The sequence below is a fragment of the Sparassis crispa genome (genome assembly GCF_003851025.1).
Source record: "Sparassis crispa DNA, contig_000014F, whole genome shotgun sequence".
In the NCBI taxonomy this organism is placed as follows: domain Eukaryota; kingdom Fungi; phylum Basidiomycota; class Agaricomycetes; order Polyporales; family Sparassidaceae; genus Sparassis; species Sparassis crispa.
The window spans coordinates 818019-839147 of NW_020939761.1; the positions used below are offsets into that span (position 1 = coordinate 818019).

Sequence of the window (21129 nt, forward strand, 5' to 3'; positions counted from 1 at the left end):
GGTGAGTTACGGTGGATCTGTCTGGCTGGGTAGCGCCTATCGAAGAGAGGATTCGCACATCTCTCGACGCTGATGGCACTTATATAGCAGATGCTGTAGACCAGAACTATGGGCACATGTGGATGTGCATCCGAGAACGGAGCTTACATGGCAACTGACGTTATCACCGAGACACGAGGGGATGGGCGCTGCGCTGTTTTGGGTTACCATACATCTCCAAGACTCACACCTTCAATTAACGCCCGTCGAAGCTTAAGAAGTCTTAGAGCATAAGAGGGTGAAGACCAGCGGGAGACTAGGTCGGTGTTCGAAGGGTCCAGAGACTTCAGTACACTGATGCCGTACGTGTCCTGTAAGGCCTACTAGCATGTCACTGGGAATTGGAGCCGCACGCAACAATCGTGCCTGCGTTTACGCGCAGGCGGCAGAAGAACAGGTTGTAATGGAAGTCGACATGCCTTGATTGCATTTGTCAAAATGACAAGCGGCGCGTTTTCGCAATCCAATCGGCGGCAACATCACCCCTGCGAAGTCCCTGTAAGCATGAGGTCTGTTACCTGATACCTGGTTACAAAATCTAGCAATAGACCTACCACGCCGTTGAGAGAGAAAGGATGCACTTATTCCTGATTCGGTAGAACCTCCAGCTGGCAAGGGCTGCTTGAGCTTATCAATACTGATTTTGATCAGGATTCTGATGGCCCCAGTCTGCGTTGTACCACGACGTCGAAAGGATTGAGTAGGAAAACTATTATCGGGTGCGTAACGAGGACATGGCAAACTGACGCCGAAAGCGTGCCGAAAGCACTCGAACAGTACGGTTGCCAAAGCGGACACCGTCGGCAGGCAGTTGCCGGCGCCCTCTCTGACTGTCCGAGTGTCTCGGATGTGACTTCGTAATAATAGAGTTATGAAACTTTGTGCTGTGCGGAACATGAATATTGAATATTGGATACTGATCATGACAAGCATTGGGGTGAAATAGGCTGTAAGGATGACAGGACTCGCTGAACGGCTCACCAGCATGGAACTGTCTTATTTCTGAAGGTCTGTCTTGACTGCCTTGCCACGTACTTGAACCTGATTCCTGTCTGGACTTGCTTGAAGCCTGCTGTGGAATATAGCCTCAGGAGTTCCCATGGCCTGGTGAGTGTTATTGAATTACTCGTGGTGCAAGTTTCATTGGGAACGCGCGCTCCACTCACCTCCCCGAGAAGCCGCCCTCCTTCTGGACGTTCGCGTCGTCTCGATCCAGAACTCCTACGACATCCTCGGGCACTCGTGGGGTGGGATCCTCGCCTCGGAGTTCGAGGTGCGCATGCAACATGCAGGGCTGGCCGCTTGATTCTCGCGGACTCGCTCGCAGCGCTCAGCTTGTGGAAGGAGCCGTGTGCGAAGCTCTCGCAGAACATGTCCAAGGAGGTGCAGGAGGGGCTGGCGATGCAGAAGTAGGATAGGGTGAAATACCTCGCCGCGCAAGCGCAGTTCCACCGTCACGCCATTCATGGATGCACAGTGAAGCCAGTGCCGGCTGAGCTGGTTTACTCTTTGAATCAGAATCTTGCGGACGACGCTGATACATCTGTTAGCAGCTCTCCGTAAGTCATCGCAGATCAATTTTCCGTGCAGTAGAAGTTTAGCGCGATTGCAAGATCATGAAAGATTGGACGGTCATTGACCGCCTGCACCTTGTCCGCGTGCCCACGTTCCTCATCAATGGGCGCGGGGACATGGCGCAAGACTTCGTCGTCGCGCCCTTCTTCCAGAAGATCTCCAAGGTCAAGTGGGTCACCTTCGAGAACTCCAGCCACACACCTTTTTGGGAGGAGAGAGAAAAGTTCATGAAGCTCGTCGCTGAGTTCCTCAAGTTGTAAAATATGGTGATACTGAGAGACAAGTGCTTATAATGATTAAGCTGGTATTCATTAACAGTACTTATGGGAAATCAAGAGAAAAATCTGATGTATAAAGTTTGTTGGAAATGGAAAAGAGGCAATCCGAGGGCATCCGAGGGATGCGCCACAGCGGAGATTAATTACATAATGTGGTTATTATATAAAAGGATATCTATATTTGGAGCAATGAGAGCTCCGCAGCCACATCTTCGTCCCGATCCTTTACCTCGCGTCCGGTCCGATTCTCTCAGATTAAATTCCTCGCTTCCCAAAAGGGCTACGAGCCCCCGCATTTTCTAACAGGTTATGAGCCCCGAGACGATTGCAATCCTCGGACATAGGCTCTTCTCTGAATATATAGCTGAGTCCTTGACCCCTATTCACCAAAAGGCTGATATACTGCATTGCACAACAAGTAATAGGAGATCTCAGCAGTCCTATGTATGATTTAGGACTACTGAGGAAAAATAATATTGTTTTGTGCCTAAAGACTTCGCCGGATAATGATTCGGCAGACGCGGTCAAAAGAGCCGCGCAGAGAAGCGTTGGGAGGCCAAGCGCGCCTAAATAGGAGCGTGCGAGAATGAGATGCGCTCTTGCTGTCCTAAGAGGCAGAACTGCGGTAAATGCGAGTGCTAAGACCTGGAGCTCAGAGCCTAGAGTGCAAGACCAGAGACTGAGAGTCCATAGAGAGACCACAGTCCCGAGTCAAAGACTCAGAGCCAGAGATGAGAGGCCAAACTCGAAAACCCGAGGCGCGAGATGTGTCATTGAGATAAGATTAGATGAGGATGCAAAGCGCCTTGGGAACGCAGAGCGCCTAAAGCAGATAAGCGAGATAAGATAAGATGATGCGCATGCATACTGCGCACATCAGCATGGTGAGCCTCGAGGAATATGGCACGTGCAAAGATGCACGGAAGCTGTGACGCAATGTGCGTTAGTGGTGAGAGATGCACTTGCAATGCGTGGACCCCCGAGCCATAGCCAGAAGACGTTTTCGAGCCCCAAGCTCAGGAAGCAGACTCTGTATCACCGGAGAAAAGCCGAGGCCATAGCCGATGATTAGATCTGGCAGGCAAGGCAGAGCGGGATGCGGAGACTGGGGCCTATAAACACAAATGTAAGGCCCAACAATATATATTTCTACGGGCCAAAAACAGTGTGAAGCTGTATGCAGTACTGTACTTAACGGAGTACAGAATAAAATCAACCGGTATAATGGGTATATCACCGGAAAGAAGCCAAAGCTGATCGTGAGCAAAGGCACTAAATTTAGATGGTCGAGAGTATCGAAAGGGCAATCTACAGTAATTGCTCAGTACCCGGCCAATGAGAGTGAGATGAGTGTGACTGCGCTGCACTCGCCATTCCAGAAAGAAAGCCGTAGAATGTCTAAATTGAACACTACTCGATTGAATGTGCCTATGAGCACAATTAAAGATGCTACCCTCAAATACAATATTAGCATCCAGGGCTACAAAAATATATTGGTAAGCTACATGGATGGAGTGAAATGTAGGGCGCATGAATGCGTCAAGACCACCTAGCCGGGCTCCCTGCGAACCAATGGACAGACGTGTCACATGGTAAGGAGAAGCCCGATGTCCCCAAACTAGGCGGAACTGCAGACGTGCAGCGCCAGGGGGAGAGAAAATGAAAAATTCCAGACCCCTCGCCAATTAGCATGGCAGACGTGCATGCATGGGAAGGAGATCTGAAGTCCCATAAAACTCAAAGCGACTGCAGACGTGCAGTGCGAGGGGAAATCAGGGGGAGCATATTAGCACCGGGTCCACTACCAAGCAACGTGACAGACGTGCCGCGTGCGGAGATGAGTCCCGAAGTCTCCAAACTAGGCTGAACTGCAGATGTGCAGTGCCAGGGGGAAGAAAAGGAAATTGCCGGATCCCATACCAACCAATACTGCAGACGTGCAATATGGGGATGAGAGATCCGAAGCCCTAAAACCTCGGCAGCCATAGACGTGTGGCGCGAGGGGGAGCTAGGGAATTCCGCACCACAGTCAACTGCCACATCAAATCCGCGCAGCGCAGATGGGATGATGATCCCGAAGAACGCGAAGAAGGTGGGACTGATGCACACAAAAAAAGGAAAGGCCCACAGACAGAAAAGTCGGTAAAATCTACCGAATGATCTGGATGCCAAGAAGGACGATCCGGAGAACGCGCGCCAACAGAAGCACGCATATGAGCTAAAAATGCTCAGAATTGAAAAAATGAAAAATCGCACTCTGGCTAGTAGCGAGTGTTATTTGGTGTTGGGGGAACCCTCACCAGATTCCGACAGCGGGCTTTTCCCACTGGGTTTTTTCCCGCGAGGTTTTAACTGCTGGTCTACCCCTACCAGAAGGTAGGATGGTCGGGAGTGTGTATCTGAGGACCATCAGACGGCGATATTAATCGCATGCGATCCTCAAAATATTTATTGTCCTATCCCGGAAAGAAAAACAATCCCTAAGCCAAGGCATCAGAAGCAAATAAATATGCTCGAATGCCCGTCGGCTTGAGGGGGAGTGTTGGAAATGGCCGGAAAAGAGGCAATCCGAGGGCATCCGAGGGATGCGCCACAGCGGAGATTAATTACATAATGTGGTTATTATATAAAAGGATATCTATATTTGGAGCAATGAGAGCTCCGCAGCCACATCTTCGTCCCGATCCTTTACCTCGCGTCCGGTCCGATTCTCTCAGATTAAATTCCTCGCTTCCCAAAAGGGCTACGAGCCCCCGCATTTTCTAACAAAGTTGAATGACAAGTGCATATAATTAATGAGCGCTCATGCTGCGCTCACACTGGTTACCATGCTAGCGCCCATTGTGTCACTCGATGTTCTTGCATGTCTATCAACATTAACTGATTCATCATCATCACGCCTACAGGACCCCAAATATACACCATGGTCATGCGCGGCGGTAGGAGTGGGAATGTTGCTTACTTACCCAACGGTAATATCGTCCTCGTCGCGAAGATCTAGTTCATTTTCGTGTCCATGAGAGCGTCCTGTCGGGCAATTCGACCGTACCGTGGTTCGCAACTGTAGAAGCTACGCCAAGGTCCTCCGGAGTATTTTGGTCCGGAATACCTTTTTTTTGGGAAGGGCGGGACCGGCAGGTAAGAGGAGAACGTCTGACTTCAGTACTCCAGTCCGTACCCACTTCGATCTGTATCATTAATATGCTCATCTTGTTCATACAACAGTTCACTATACTACAGTCCATACTTCACGCCAACGCATCACTGGGTATCCATCTCGTCCTGACCCTCCCTTCGGCCTAATTCTGCGACAGCCCCAGCGCCCGCGACGGTCTCCAATGCCTCCTTGACGTCGTCCGCACTACCCACGCCGTACGCATCTGCAGCCGCAGCGCTGCCCCTCCCGAACTCGCCTTCGCCGCCCTTGACGCTCCGCTTCGCCCGCGCCATCAGCTGCTCGACCGCCCAGTTCAGATACCCGGTCTTACTCGTCTCCCACGGCCGTTTCCCGGGCTCCGCAATCGCCTGCTCTGCGGCCGTGAGAGACGGGTCGAGCGACGGTAGTCCCGCGACAGACGTGTACATCGCGTGGAACTCGTCCGACAGCGAGAGCAGCGCCTGCAGCTGCGGTGCGCGAAGGAAGGAGAGCCTTTCGAGACGTTTCTGCGAGTGCGTGAGCTGTGTGGAGGACATGCGCGCCGCGCGGGTGTAAAGTCTCTGGAGTTTCTTTTGCTGTGGGACATAAGACGATACGAATTCTCATGTAGAAGGGTGCAACGTACTGCATGAATCTTCCTGCGAAGATCTCTTATATCTGCGAGCAGCTCCGCCTCTTTCTCTGTTGGCTGCTCCAAGTTGGTTCCCTTGTGGTGAGGTGCGACGATCTGCAAGTCGGCCGGTATGGCGAAGATGTTCCGTAGCGACCACGCCTCGAAAAAGTCGAAGGCGATGTCGACGTGCGACTCGAGCAATGTTTGGAATGAATTTATGCCCTTCTCCAGCTCTTCCATACTCTCTGCTTCGAGTCTGTCTGCTGCATCTCTGTCTTTGCCTGCTGCCTCGGCTTCCTTCACGCGCTCAGCGTCTCGCCGTTCAAGGAACTCTTGCATTCCCTCCACTGCTTCCCGTGCAGCATCGTTGGCGATGTTTATGATGTCATCGAGTAGTAATTGTGGTACAAACCCGAGGAGTTCTGGAAGAAGGACGGATGGAACATTGGGTGGCGGTGCGCTCATGGCGGTTGAACACACGAGGTCACAACGACACGAAAGTGTCACAGTCACGGTAAACGGTCATGTGATCACAGCGTACATGTTGAAGTTTGGTCGCCGCCGGCTCGTCTTCAGCTTCGTACGACTGAGCGACAAATGTATCGCCCTCAGAATATCTCTCATTATTTCGCCCGTATCTTGCCTTCTCTGTACTGATTGGCATAACAAACTCTAACAGAACAATCGGCTATCTCAGCATCAACTCAAGCAAAGTCACTCCTACGACTACCGCGCTCATTGTCTTGACCTATTCCCTAATATCTTACGACAATATTTAGTATGTGGTCAAAGATTAGTGGCGTACTGAAGCGTCCTGGAGCACCATCACTGGGTTTCGACCAAGACGAAGAGCCACATACCGATGTCCTGGCAGGTGTGTTTGAACAACACCCCAACTTGTCTGTTTTCCGCGAATCTTCGGAAATACCTTTCCCATCCCCGAGTCCTCCGCCTTCACCGTCAAAGCAAGGCCGTCATGCACTGCTCAAGAAGGTCAAGGGTCCTATTTTTGAGTCTTCCCCGTTGAAGATCCAACTACCCAAGAAAGTAAAGTCCTCTTTACAAAGTAATCCTAACGGTCAGTTTTGCATTCATCTACTGTTACAATTGCCTGTGCTTACATGAAACTCTCCGTGTACTGTGATGTAATCTGTCGTTTGGACCTACAGCCTCTGAAGTCTCACTTAGTCGTCCTTCCATAGATTCCGACAACAAACCACTCCCGTCGACACCTACCACAGATACGAAATTTGGTTCCATTCGCTCTATCTTACGTGACCGAAATACGCCGGCGACGGGCCAAAGCGTACGTTTCTTCTCGCGCGATGCCTACAAGGTTCTTAGTCCAGACTCGACGGAGGACTCAACGCCCGAGGACATGTGCTTCTCGGCTGGCATTCAACGAAGCACACCAGCACGTCCACATGCGCAAGATCTGTTTTCATCAGCGTTTGATCTGTCGCAACCCACAATTCCTGCAGCGGCACCATTACTCGACAGTGCCATCGAGGTCGAGGAGGACGAAACACAGAACACGGCGTTAAAGGAGAGTACCGAGGTGCCTGTGCTTGAGAGCGCTCCTGAAATTCATGAGCAAGAGCTTAAGCAGGAGGACGAGCAGATACTACCCTTCAGCTTCGGCCAGCGGGTGTTCCACGTACGGAATGGGAGCTCTCAGAGCCGCGCGGAGACTCCGCAGCTCGACCGCTCATTGGAGACCGCGGACACGGACGACCGCGATGAAGACGAGCCACCAGTGCCGCCATCACACGACCGTAGTCTATCGTTCAGCTTTGGCCAGACGATGTTCCACTCGCTGCGGGAGAGTTCACGGAGCCGTAGCCGCGCATTGAGCGACACGGTCTTTCGGTCGATGCGCCCCGAAGAGGATATCAAGGACGAATCCTCCGCGGTCGTCGTGTACGCTCCGCCTGAGCAGGAGAAGGAAAAGGAAAAGGACCCCTTCGGCGCGAATGCGACGACTTACTACACTCCCGGCACGATCGTTCCCCCGACACCGCCACAACCAATGCACGTGCGCACCGCGTCGAAGGACGAGGATATCATCTGGTCGCTGCGTACACAACTTGCCCTGCAATCAGAGTTATGCGTGCAGTTCGAGGTCGATCTCGGCGCACGCGACGAGCTCGTTCGCGTGCTGGGCGCCCGGCTAGAAGCCTCCGAGGAGGAGTGCGAACGCAGGAAGAACGCCGTCCGCAGCTGGCGCAAGCGTGTGTCTGAGCTCGAGCGATGTGTGCGGGGTCTGCAAGACGAGGTCGACCGAAGCCGGGAGGAAAGTGTCGAGAGAAGCGTGATGGACGAGGCCAGTGGGGAGGCTCTGCGCATGCTGCATCGACAGATCGAGGAGCTGGAGCGTGAGAAGAGCAGTGGGGTTGAAGAGCTCAAGAAGACCAGAGAGGAGCTGCAACGGCGAGACCGGAGCGAGCAAGAGTTAAAGGCTGGTATCAAGGCAGCCAAGGAAGAGATGGAGCAGATGGGCAAGCAGGAGGACAATAAGGACACATTGAAGCAGGACGACACTCAGCGGATGGTAGCCTGGGAGGAAGAGCGAGCCCAGCTCGTGCGAATGAATGACGCTCTACGAAATGAGCAGATATCTCTTCAGAGTCAGCTGGCGAACGCACGGGAGGAAACTTTACGCAAGGAAAGCGAGATGAGCGTCGTGAAGTCGGAGCTTGAGGCGCAGTGGAAGCATACTGAAACTTCAGGCGGGAAGGAGCAGGAGCTTGTGCGAGAGAGGGACAGTCTCAAAGCCGAAGTGGACGCGCTCAACGAGCGGATCTCCGGCATGGAGGTTGACTGGAACCAAACGGAGAACAAGAAGGACGAGCTGGAGAGCGAGATCCAGGACTTGTGGACTGCGAAGGAGGAGTTGGAACATGAACGAAATGATGTGAGTGGTACCGTTCGCTGCCCAACTTTGGTACATTGATTCATTCCTCATGTAGCTCGAGGACCAGCTCCGTGCCGAAAACGAACACGCGAATGACCTCACACGAGCTCTTCAAGAGCGGGAAGATCGCGTTACGGCACTCGAGCAAGAAAAACAATACGTGCTTGATACTGTCTCCCGACTGGAGGGTCACATCCGTCAACGCGATGCGGATGTTGCAGAGCTCAACAAACGTCTCACAACACGGGAGGCGGAAGCTGAGTCTGCACAGGAGGAGATGTCGCGAATGAAACGCGATCATGCACGCATTGTGAACGAACAAAGCCGCACGCTGCAAGAAGTCGTCGCCCGCGAAGTGGAGGCACGTGCAGGACTCGAGGAAGTTATCCGCTCGAAGGCAGACACCGACGTGTCGCTCGGCTCTCTCAAGGAGCGTGTCAGTGCACTGACGGAGGAGACGGAGCGCCTCAGGCGTCAGGTGCACGCGTTACAGCAGGAGAGTGCCGACAAGGAAGTGCGGCTCACCAACTTCGCGAAGCAGCGTGCACAGGACAAAGAAGACTTGCAGGGCCTTAATATCGCTCTGGATTCCAAGCAGCAGGAACTGGAACTGGTACGTCCCTCAATATTAGGACACCTAGCCTCTGGCCAACCTGATACCTTCGATCCAGCTCAAGCGACGGATTGGCGTACGAGGCACAGCAGGTGGTACACCTGCACAAGTTCCGAAGGCGCCTCACCACCGCCGAGAGTCATCAATCTTCGGCACTCCCGCATTGGCAGGCTCACGGCCACCGTCCGTTCTGTCTGATGCAGGGAGCTCAGTTAAAGATCGCAAGTTGGTCGAGACGCCTTCGACAATCACCAAATCCACGCTCGGAAAGACTACGCGTCAAAATGGTGTCTCGACACTCACAGCGAGACGGTCTGTGGAAGGCTCGATGGGTCCTCCACCTGGCCGTGGTACTGGAGCGACCTCTGCTGCTGCAACCCCAACGCGCATACCATCTGGCTCGCGCGTTCCCCCGAGTAGCCTTCGAACAGCCGTTGCCCAACGCCGCGCCTCTACTTCAGTTGCGGAACCCTCGCGTCTGCGGTCAACGTTTTCAAGCCGTGAAACGCTTGCATCCGTCAGCGCTTCCAGCGAGAGTGACGAGAAGGAGAAGGAAAACACTGCGCCACCGGAGAAGACGCCAAGGCGTATGAGTGCTGTGCCTGCGTGAATGTGAACACTCAGCGCATATCGTGTCGATGTGTCTTTCGATCGACAATGTGTATGCACGATACCCGGCAGTGAGTACATGTGTATTATTAGAGGACATTGGCATCTGCAACACCACATCATATGTATGGACAGCCCAGTTTTTGACTAAGACCAACGTCATGCATTCTTCCATTTCTTCGTTCGCCTCAACTTATGAACTTATCTACTTATATGTTTGCTAGCTTTGCATTGCTATGTCATTGTCGTCGTTTTGCTTTCTTGAATGCAGATGATTTGTAAGATCTAGTTGCAGTCCTGGAACTGAATATAAGTGCGGTAAGGTATGCTAAGATCTGACACTACTAGGCGGTCGACGGTCTACATAATATTCCTTTCTGCGTACGACTCTGGAGTGAGAAATCTCTCTACGAGCTGCATAAATCTCTCGCGCTCTTCCCAGAACGGTGTATGACTCGAATTCTCGAAAGTGACCCACTTCACCTTGGGTATGTTGTCGAAGAACGGCTCAACAACAAAATCCTGGGCTATGTCCTTGCGCCCGTTTATCACCAACGTGGGCATGCGCAGAAGATGGAGGCGATCAATGATGGACCATTTTTTGAGTAACCTGCAGAACGATGAACGTAAGTGGAAGGCTCAAGGTGGAATCAAAGACGCCTTACGGCGCGTGCGCGACAGTAGGATCGCCGTGGGGCCCGAACACAAGATCGAATGAGTGCGCGAGCTCCTTGGGAAATGGCTTCGTGGTGCAACAGTACTGCGCGTGGAACTGCGCCAACGCCGCCTTGAACCTGCGTGGATTCTTTAATCCGCATGCCATCCCCTCTTGGACTTCCTTAGGCATGGTGTATATGAGCTGCGCGGTCGACTTGTTCCACAAGCTAGATGAAGGGAGAGAGTCGGCAAGGATGAGGCGTCGCAAGCCGGGCGGCTGCCGACGGACCGCATACTCGGCCGCCAGGATCCCTCCCCAGGAATGTCCCAAAAGGCTGAAAGAGTCTCGGATAGAAAAACGGTTGAGCAGATTGACGAGTTCGTCGATGAAGAGGTCGATCGTCCAGAAGGAAGATGGTTTGTTCCTCAGGTGCGATGACCGAGAATTGCCAATCTGATCATAGAAGATGACAGGAATGGACTCTGAAGCGAGATCTGATATGGGTAAGAGGTAGTCGTGAGAGAGCCCGGGGCCTCCATGGAGAACAACCAATGGGGTCTTGGTGGGAGGGGTGAGGTCACCAAAGACCTTGTAGTAGGTGTGGTATTCTTCCCCCTCGTAGGTGAAAGGGATCACCCCCTCTGTCATGGGAGCGGTAGTAGTGGCCATACTGAGACTGGCGAGGATATTCGAACGCAGAAGCCTTTATAACGGTCCAAGTCACGTTTGAAAAACACCCGAACAGATGGGAAGCCTGATAGCAAGACGGAACGTGTGTGAGCCCCGCTCGGACGAGATCTTGATGCCAGTGTGCCAGACAACAGCCAGGACACCATAAGAATGTGCTCTTCCGGTACTCTTCCGGCATTCCGAATGCAATTCCGCGTAGTCCCACCGTTCCGAATAGGTTCCGTCTTATCGAAGTTCTATCGTACATATTAACGGAGCTTTATGCTCACGCATAAGAGAGCTTAAGCCAATTCGGCCATGTACGAAGGAGGGTCGAGCGTACCTCGAATGAACAATCTTTGCACCGACTGTTCCTATCGGAATCATTTGCATATGAAGGCAGAGATCAAACGCAGAAACGATCTAGAGTGCCATTTGACACCGTGGATTCGAGCCAGAGTGTAGCTGCATCTCGAATGTACCGCACCGCCAGATACTCAGAATTGCTCCGGCTCGACGTGTTGGTTGCACGTTGAAACGTGACGCGTGAAGGGCAACTGCATTGAATGTGCTAAGGATCTCATATCTGCGTCGTACAACTCCGCAGCGCATTTGACCAGTATGCTCCTTTCAGTGTAGTGTATAACGTTGAGCGATCGGAAGGTACATCCTAACATTGAAACGAACTAATTTTAATCTACCTACAACTATTAGATACATCCACGAACTTGAATCCGAGACGCTACAGTACTAGTCCGGCAGTACATCTAATGTCACATCTATAAATCCATCGTCAAGATGGCTATGCACACGTTACTTACTCCATCCTAGCCACATTCACTAGTCGGCACCATCTGCATCGACCAAATCCCACCCATCCTCGTCTTCCTCCACAATGCGCTCGGCGTGATGCGTCTCCCTACCCGTCGTTCCCCGCGCACGTGGGCGTGTCGGGTTCGCTGCAGTCGCCTGGAGAAGCTGCGCGAAGTCCAGCGGGAAGCTCGGCGGAGTGGGAGCAGGAAGGAGCGGATGTGTCTCATGCGATTTCCTGTGAATGCATGAGATTTCAGCAGAGATAAATTATCAGAGACAAGGAAAACTCACCTCCCGAGCTCCTGGCTGCAACACACCGCCCAGAGGTTCCCGAGCACCTCGCCCGCCTGCGCGAGCGGTACGTCAACTGCTTGTGTATGTGCAAGGTAGCAGACATTGTACAGCAGCATCGCGAGGGCTGTCGTGAACGAACTGTTATGAGTCGACGTACCAGCGCCAACGCCTGTACCCGAAAGATCCTCAAGTTGTGAGTCCGCGAGCGACGCCGACAGTGCGTTGGAACGTGTAGGTGTAGACTTGGCGGAAGACGAGGACGACGGCACCGATGACTTGCTGGCAGGACGCGGATAGCCGCCAGGCCGTGAAGCCCGATCGTTAGAACCGGTTGGGGGAGCAGCTGTGGTGGAGGGTGTCGCAGGAGAGGACGACGAGACATGCAAAGGATGTTTCGCTGACCATCGCGCCCATCCTCCGCTCTCACCGCCCTTACACGCACCGAGCCATGGAATACCTACACCCAAGAGTCCATTACCCTTGAGGTTCGCCGAAGAGGAGCTGCTATTGCTGCTCGACGGCAATGGCGGTGTAGTAGATCTGCTCCAAATGACCTCAAATGGGAGCTTGATACCGAGGTAGAACGCAAGCAAGGAGAGAAAATGAAGCGTATGCGTGAGCACTGCGTTGATATGATCTGGAGGATATCCTGCACGAACTCGTCAGACTTCAAGCGATCTACGCGGACGATGGTGGCATACGTCTGATGTCACCGGGAACGGGTAGGACAAGCCCCCCAATGGTCCATTCCCCCTTCGTACCCGCTTTACCACCTAATGGTGGACGACCGCCAACCTGACGGCGCACAAAGTCAGCCAGAGATACTACAGCAGTGCCAGAAAATGGCGTACTTCTACAATGCTGAAGACCTCCACTAGCTCCTGCACTAACCCAGACCGTGCACGCGCAAGCGTGTCAGACAAAGCAGCGAGCTGATACGTTGCCTCGTCAATCTGGCGTGTTAGTGAATCAGCACTCTTGTTCGACGCCGCATAGCCCGGACGCGTCTGGATGGGCGAGCTAACACCGAGTGGCGCGTGCGGTGAAGTTAAGAGGATGGAAAGTGTTGGACGCGAGGGGAGTGGCTGCGCTGTACGGGATCCGGACATTGCAGGGCGGACGATGGTGCTAGAACCGGGTACGCTAGAAGACGAAGACCCACGGCGGTGCACTATGGGCCGGGAAGATTGAGGAGACGTGGAAACTGGAGAGTGCGGGAGATCGTGTGAGGAGGGATACGAGCCGGGAGGGGTCGGTGTAAAGGCCTGGGGAGGAGAGGCGGACGTTGAAGGCGTAGGGGGATGGTTGAATGTAGAAGACGCGATCGCGATAGTCCGCCGGCGGGCGGAAAATGTACTGCGACGATTCCTTAGCCGTTCTCGTGCTACGATATTCAAAAGAATCAGATTCAATTTTCTCAGAGACGTCAGAAGGGACGCGAAAGGGCGAGGTATATCAACCGCAGCCATGCAAGTCATATTGCATCAAAGGGCACGAAGAATGGTATGCCAGCTTGTGTTCATATACAAAAGGGTTTTGTACTGCGAAATTCTCATAGCATTTCCGAACCGATAGGGAAACCTCAACGACTCAAGATTGAGTGGAAATTCTGAAAACAACCTTGAAATACCGCAGAGGAGGGCCCACATCTTCCGCTTCAAAGTTGGGGATTTCGATGATTTACGAACATGTTCAGGATTCCCTACCCACTTGGGAAATACGGGTTGGAGTTACTGCATGACAGACACATCCACCACCTGACAACCCTGAGGTCGTGACACCCATGCCCACTGACATCCTCAGCCAGGACGAGAGAATTTCGCGACTCACTCTTTTCGTTTACTTTCCTGACTTCATCGACACCCTCCCACAACTCTCGCACTCTTTCCTCGGTGCCCTTAAGGTCAGCTCTTATCAGTCGGGCAGGGTCAACCACAGTGACTAGTGCACGCTGCGCCGAGGCAATGTGAGCGTCCCGATCGGTAGCAAGATGATTCGTTTGGAGACGGAAAGACAACAAGCTGCTAGGGGGTCAGTTGAAGTACCATTTCATATGCTTAGAACGTACTGCTGCCTAAGACAACTCTCGCAGTAGAACTGGCGTTGTTTCAGCTCACAATTCTGGCACTCCATGCCGATATATTCCCGCAAGATTAATTGTTCAGTAGCTAAGTTCTCCGAAGTTCAGATTAATGTGAAGTCCAAGTCGAGTGGAATTATCATGAAGTAAACGAGAATATGTTGGATTCCGTAATTGCAACGGAGGACCTTGTTAGGGCAGGAGATATCAGAAAGCGAGTGAGGATGGATGGCGAATAAAAGAACGAGTGAACAGCGAGCAGATGATCAAGCACGAATATAAGGAACCAGAATACTCGAAAGCAATATTGTTGAGAGTAAGTTCGAAACGAGCTGCAACTGAGAGCTGAGCGCTGAGCGTCGAGGCTAGGCGCCACCTTCCTCATTTGACCTATGCACAGCCAGTGAGTCAGCAACGAATCGTTGGGTTTTCCTGATGCTAATATACTCTCCCTAATTAATCATATCTTCACGAACGCACCGCGACCTTCGCGTACGGTGTCCTCCCGCGTTCAACAACCGTTTTTATTCCGTTCAGCAAGGCTGACTGGGGACTCGCGCTCGCGCTACGCGCGTGGACGGATTATACCGTTTCGATCTATTCGACACCTAGTGTGACGCGTGACAGCATGGTACCGATTCGACAGGTAGACAACTCGGCCGGACACCCGTGACCGGCCGAAAATTTCGACATTTCGGACCCTTTTTAGGCAATTTCCCCCATTTTGGGTGCCCTTTGGGGCAGTGACATGCAAAGACCTTCCGACAGTACTACATGTTGTCGAATAGATCGAAATGGTACAGTAATGGGCAGGAGGGACCGTAAATGGTCTGTGATTGGCCGCGTGACCCCGCGTGACAGGACTGTCAATCTGGCGGAGGAAGTCGGTCACCACGATTGGCAAAGCCGGCCACCCGCAATGCGGTACACTATCTCAGAACATGGTAATGCAGAATATCTCCATACAAACATTTAAAGAAAATTTGAATCCTGTTTCTCGAGGGCGAAGCCCTATGGTAGACAATAACTACTGACAAAAACTTGAAGCACTTCATACCATCATGTCATAGCATATAAAACTCCTGATGCATAGTAGAATCCGAGCGCCGGCCCTATGCATGAGCTAGAGTAAACTATTTCGAGGGAATCGTGCCTTTCCCGAAACGTTTCGCGCAGTGCAGGTGAGAGCGTTGTCCAAAGAGTGAATTGTTTTGACGCTCTGTCGAACGCCACCCTTGTATACCAAATAATATACATATGCAGCCTCGCAGAATTGAAGACGAGCAGATAGTCTCTATCTCATACATGGTGCAGCCTCAATCCCAGTCACTGGTCAGCATATGAAAGTACACGGTGTTACCAAGCCATCTTCGCAACGATCGACTATATCCAACACGCGTCAGAGATATAATCACACGCAGATGCGCAGGAAGCAGACCCACCTTGGGATACGTCCTTACAATTAGCTTTCTCAGCTCGTCCATGGTCAAGATCCCGAACGCGAAGCCGAAGGGGATGCCCCAGTACATCCCCGGAATCGGCGTGGTGTAGAAAACATGCTGGAGGCCATGGCCATACAAATTGACGACGGCGATGAGCATGGTGCCGATCATGCCCATGGGCACGACGAGGTTCCGGCGCGGGCCCCACAGCGGGTTTGACTGCAGAATCGAGACGCGGCGGTTCCGCACGGAGAGCAGGCCGCCGTACTGCATGAACACCATCGTCACGTAGCTGCGGGTGGTCTCAGTCACAAGCCACACAACGGACAAGTGCGACGGCACGTACTAGATGCACTGGCCGACATAAACGTATTGCTGAAGCTGAGCGGCGGTTTTGCCTTGCCACCCGTCGGCCCACTTGTCATAGACGAGCATGACGTCGTAGAAGTGCAGGCCTTGCTGGTTCATGTACAGGAACCACATGCTCATCGCACAAGGCCACATCATGAGCCCGATAAACTGCGGTCGATAACTCGCATTAGGAGGGGATAAATGTGGGGGTCACGAAACACGTACGAGGTAAATCTGAATGAAGAAGCGCCAGTCGGTGAGACGATCAGTGCGTGCATTGCGCGGCTTGCGGAGCATGAGGTCTTCAAACAACAAGATCAGCACATTTAACAATGTTGGGCATACTAAGACTGACCGGCCTCGGGTTGCTCATACATCAACGAGATAGACATGACAACATCGTTGGTGATAGAGAAGCAAACCTGAAGGTACGAGCTCAGAGCAAGCTGCATCCCAAGGAAGACGTTGCAGAACACCGTGATGAACTCGGTGTACGTGCCAGCCTACAGCCTCGTCAGTATATGCGCACCGCCAATGCATCTATGACGGACTCACCGGCATTAAGTAAATCATGACCTTCTTCAAGTTGTCGAAGACAAGACGACCCATCTGGATAGCGACGACGACCGAGGAAAGGTCATTATTGAGGAGGACCATAGCCGCTAGGAAGAGCCTCAGCTACTGCCTGAGTAGTTGAAACACCCGCAAACTCACCAGCTTCCTTGGCGACATCGCTGCCGCTACCCATAGCCACGCCGATATCGCTCGCCCTGAGAGCAGGGGCGTCGTTCACACCGTCACCAGTGACTGCAACCGTGTTGTCTCCGCGCGCCTTGATGCTCTCCACGATGCGCAGCTTCTGCTCTGGCGTCGTACGAGCGAAGACGAGCTCCGTGTAGTTACCAACGACCATGTTCCAATCTTCTGCCGTGAGACTCTCGACGTCTTCGCCGGTGAGGACGAGCGCACGTATCGGGTCGTCCTCGCCAGGTTTGATTCGTGGGGCGGGCAGACTGATGAAACGCTGTGCAGAGTCGGAAGTGCGCATCTGCTGAAGCGAATCGACCTTCTCGGTAGTGATGATGCCAACCTATAAGACACGGTCAGCATCACGATGCGTCATGACTCGGTCTGTAACAGACCTGCTTAGCGATGGCGAGCGCCGTCAACTTGAAGTCCCCAGTGACCATGGCCACGCGAACACCAGCACGACGGATGGTTCTGACCGCATCAGGCACGTCCCCGCGCGGAGGGTCGCGTATGCCGACCAAGCCCACCAATGTGAGGCCCTGGAGTTCCGCATACATGAGCTCCTCGACGTCGTTGGCCGACATGGTATCCATATTTAGCTTGACATCGGCGAGCGAGCGGCGGCAGAGCGCGAGAACGCGCTGACCCTGGCTGCTCCAATTCTCCTGGAGCATGAAGATCTGTGTGCGGCGCGTCGAGTTGAGAGGGACGACGGAGCCATCGGACAGCATGATGGTAGTACAGGCGGGGAACAGTACGTCAGGCGCGCCCTTGACGAGCATCCAGTTCTCGGCAGGCGGGTTCTCCGCTATGGAATGCGAGCGGACGACTGTGAGCATCCACTTGTTCTTGGAGTTGAACGGGATCTCGAAGACTTTGTCGTGGGAAGACAGGAGGGAAGCAGTGTCGATGTCTAGGGACGGGATGGAGAGTGCCTCGGAGAAGCGGAGGACGGCGGTGTCGGTGGCATCGCCCTTGACAGGACGCTCGTCCACTGGGAGGTGCGCAGAGGTTGAGTCAAACTTGGCACCGTTGCACAGACGGCCGATCATATGGAGAGCCTTGAAGGCAGCAGGCGCATCGGACTTCTCTTCCGCAGAGAACTTCTCGTGAATCTCCTCTACCGTATGCTGGCTATCAAGGAAGGCGACGTTTTGCAGCGACTGTCGCGGTGTCAGCAGAAGAGCATGAATAGAGGAACAGGACTAACTGACCATTTTTCCGACGGTGAGCGTACCAGTTTTATCGGAGCATAGCACAGACATGCATCCCAATGTCTCTATAGTAGCAAGGTTCTTGACCAGGACATTGCGCTTGGCCATGCGTTTGGCAACTATGGTGAGCGACAATGCCACGCAGACAGGAAGACCCTGATATAACGGTGAGCGATGGGCGGCACGGACCGCCACAAAAACCGAAGTAGCGCACCTGAGGGACAAACGCGGTCAAGCAGCCGATAGAATTAATGATCGCTCCACTAGCGGTCTCGTATCCAGGATAGCTCTTCCTGAGCCACGCGCCCCAGACGATGATGGAGATTACGAAGAGGCCGAGTGCGAGGCCCGAGACGATCTTGGTGAAGAACCAGACCTCTTTCTGGACCGTCGTCAGCTTGAACTTCGTCTCGCCCGACATCGCGACGATGCGGCCCATGACGGACTTGTCGCCGATGGCGAACACGACGCCCGTGCAGGTGCCTTGGACGACGAAGGTCGAGCTGAGCGCGAGGTTGCGCGTCTCGAGCGCGTTTGGGGAGGTCATGTCGAGCGTTCCGGGGATCATGTCGCTGATTAACAAAATCGTCAGTTTGCAGTCACGGTGGGAGTGAACTGACACTACCTCTCGCCGGTCAACAGAGCACGATCAAAGCGAACGTCGCTGGACGCGACCACGAGGCGGAGATCGGCAGGAACACGGTCGCCCATGTGAAGCTGCACAAGGTCGCCCACGACGAGATCCTTTGCGGACACGCTCTGCTGCTTGCCGTCACGAACGACGAGGGCCTCCTCGGCGATGAGGGTCTTGATGGAGCTCATGATCCGCGAAGCATGCCAGTCGACCCATGCGTAGAAAGTTGCAGACACGATGATGACCAACAGCTAACCGGCTTGTCAGTTACCGACGGACGGAGATCGACCGAGGGCACGACGTACCAAGAGAATGGCTACCCCAAGGTTGAACGCCTGCGGGCTGGGATCACCGAGCGGCTTGTAGGACAGCTGAACAGCATACGGATGCAGCACTACTGTCAGCGGGGACGGTGGGAGGGACATACTAGCGTGACGATGAACGCGATCCACATGAGGAAGTTGAAACCGCCGAAGATGTAATTCAGCGCCTTCTTCCAGTACTGGGTCTTTGGCGGGGAAATGATATTCTTCCCACCGGACTTCTGCCTGCGTTGGACGGCCTCAGACTCGAGACCGACCGTAGGGGACGTCGAGAAGCGGCTGAAGACATCCTCAGGGGATATCATGTGTGCGTCAATCTGGCGGATAGCTGAGGCAGGGTCAGCACCACCCTTGCCTGCCGGCACTTTCTCGTCTATGGTCTCGTCGACATGGATGGAGAGGGTGCGATAGCTGGCAATTGTATGATTAGAGATAGGGAGAGAAACAACGGTGTAAAACAGACCGGATTTGGACATCATAGTCGTTGGGTACTTCCGACTGGGACGACACTTCCAGCTTGACCTTTGCGTCCGCCATAGCGGGGGAGAGGGATGGATGAACAGGAGGATGAACGAGAGGACTCATCGACCAGCTTAAATGTGGGGCCTCGCAAGGCACGCCGAGCTATCAGTTTGGCGTCCGGATGATAGTGAAATTGTTGAGCGCGGCGAATATTTCGAATGAGGTGTTTTCGCCATTCCCCTCACTTCGCGCTTGCATTTCTTCCTCATCATCTTGGTTCGCCATATCGGGCCTCGTCACAGTCCGATCACGGCTAATATTAGCCCCAAATAGTTAAGCGCCCGTCATTTCGCCACAGAGGTTCTCCTCGTCGACGCTCCAGCTTGCGGTATTGCACTGCGCAAACTCAACGCCGTGGTTCTGTCGCGGTTTTGGCGGAATAGAGAATGGACAGGGGCTTATGCTTACCGCGCCGCTTTCGAACTAGATCTGTCTCGGCTGCGGTACATCCAATGTGGGCTTCTGAGCTCTTTTCGCCATTCCCCGTAAACTCCTTGTTGACGCACGTCGTACGGTCGCGAATTGTGTGCCCCTTAGTGGCCCCTTATCGATGTCAATTCATCGATGAATCTGCATCCTGCAACTCGAATGGCTCCTTCGGCCTGCTTCCGCACTCTAAAGAGCTGGTTTGCACGATCGTTTTAATGAAAATCAGGGCACTCAGGAAGTGCGGCTGAAGGTGAAGAACTCACCAAGCCCTTCCCACTGGGTTCTATCCTCTTCTATCTCAAATTGATAGCGGGATAAGCCACCGTGTCGTAACGTGGCATTCCAGCACTAATATGGGCAAGTAGATGATCCGTCTCCTGCGAATTCGGACGTCCTGACTCACTGTCTGTCCACCTTGCGGTACTAGTCTCTGCCAATACACCCACGCACGCTGCTAGCTGGCCAGCATCGCGCCATCAGGAATGGTGCTGTCCCCGTAGCTCCGTCTTGATAGCAATGTTGACGAGTTTGGAAGACAGATGGCTGTGAGAGTGCTACGCATGGACAGTGCCTACCTATCCACGAGAAATTTTGAGGTTCAGTGACAGCATTGACATGGACAGATGGACGGAGGCCTCACCACATTGTGTGCGCGATGCACGAATAGTGGCGACATCTTGGCATTCGCTGAGACTCGACCCACAACGGCGCGCCACTATCACCGAACTCTACTTCAGTCGACCCGCAGGGACACGCGGTGTGCTCCAGTACAATTTTACTACGAACGTGACGACGCTGGAACCTGTGTCAGTCACAGAAAATGAGCCACGAAGCGCCAGCCTGTGATGTCATCGATTCATTTTCCAAAGCATAGTAGACTTCCCGGCTTAGATTTTCCGGATTGCGGTATCGAGGCAGTGGATCTACTTGCTCGCATGTGATACGGGGTCCTCCGAACAAGAAGATTTCCACTGGCAGGATGGGATGGGATGAGTCTATTCAGAAACCCCCCGCGGGAAAATAAACCCCCTTCCCCCGGAACTGCTGAAGAGAAAAATGCGAAGACGGAAATACCATCGAAGAAATGTCAATGAGCGCCAATGACGGCGTCAACCACTGACACCGACTACCGCGCGTCATTAATTCATTGCT

The 21129-nt window shown here is 53.3% G+C and overlaps 6 protein-coding genes across 6 annotated transcripts; 2 read left to right on the forward strand and 4 right to left on the reverse strand.

Annotated features, from left to right (window-relative positions):
• Positions 1–1655: 1655 nt before the first annotated feature.
• On the forward strand, positions 1656–1874 carry SCP_1502840 (hypothetical protein; the record flags this gene model as incomplete). The annotated part of the gene is made up of 1 exon (XM_027764388.1): positions 1656–1874. The coding sequence occupies one exon, from the start codon at positions 1656–1658 to the stop codon at positions 1872–1874; it is 219 nt and encodes a 72-aa protein (XP_027620189.1).
• A 3279-nt stretch (positions 1875–5153) lies between these two features.
• On the reverse strand, positions 5154–6127 carry SCP_1502850 (Centromere protein; the record flags this gene model as incomplete). The annotated part of the gene is made up of 2 exons (XM_027764389.1): positions 5154–5624; positions 5675–6127. 2 exons carry the CDS (start codon positions 6125–6127, stop codon positions 5154–5156), a joined length of 924 nt encoding a protein of 307 aa, XP_027620190.1.
• Positions 6128–6442: 315 nt separating this feature from the next.
• Positions 6443–9799, forward strand: SCP_1502860 (hypothetical protein; the record flags this gene model as incomplete). Its single annotated transcript, XM_027764390.1, has 4 exons — positions 6443–6740; positions 6832–8576; positions 8632–9189; positions 9248–9799. The coding sequence occupies 4 exons, from the start codon at positions 6443–6445 to the stop codon at positions 9797–9799; spliced, it is 3153 nt and encodes a 1050-aa protein (XP_027620191.1).
• A 359-nt stretch (positions 9800–10158) lies between these two features.
• SCP_1502870 (proline iminopeptidase) lies at positions 10159–11125 on the reverse strand (the record flags this gene model as incomplete). The annotated part of the gene is made up of 2 exons (XM_027764391.1): positions 10159–10408; positions 10464–11125. 2 exons carry the CDS (start codon positions 11123–11125, stop codon positions 10159–10161), a joined length of 912 nt encoding a protein of 303 aa, XP_027620192.1.
• Positions 11126–11965: 840 nt separating this feature from the next.
• SCP_1502880 (hypothetical protein) lies at positions 11966–14365 on the reverse strand (the record flags this gene model as incomplete). The annotated part of the gene is made up of 6 exons (XM_027764392.1): positions 11966–12173; positions 12230–12881; positions 12934–13027; positions 13084–13616; positions 14063–14253; positions 14301–14365. The coding sequence occupies 6 exons, from the start codon at positions 14363–14365 to the stop codon at positions 11966–11968; spliced, it is 1743 nt and encodes a 580-aa protein (XP_027620193.1).
• Positions 14366–15668: 1303 nt separating this feature from the next.
• SCP_1502890 (hypothetical protein) lies at positions 15669–19611 on the reverse strand (the record flags this gene model as incomplete). The annotated part of the gene is made up of 14 exons (XM_027764393.1): positions 15669–15695; positions 15755–16046; positions 16101–16273; positions 16331–16407; positions 16461–16608; positions 16661–16767; positions 16820–17195; positions 17248–18018; positions 18070–18225; positions 18284–18641; positions 18695–18954; positions 19009–19074; positions 19131–19437; positions 19490–19611. The coding sequence occupies 14 exons, from the start codon at positions 19609–19611 to the stop codon at positions 15669–15671; spliced, it is 3240 nt and encodes a 1079-aa protein (XP_027620194.1).
• Between the last annotated feature and the right edge of the window lie 1518 nt (positions 19612–21129).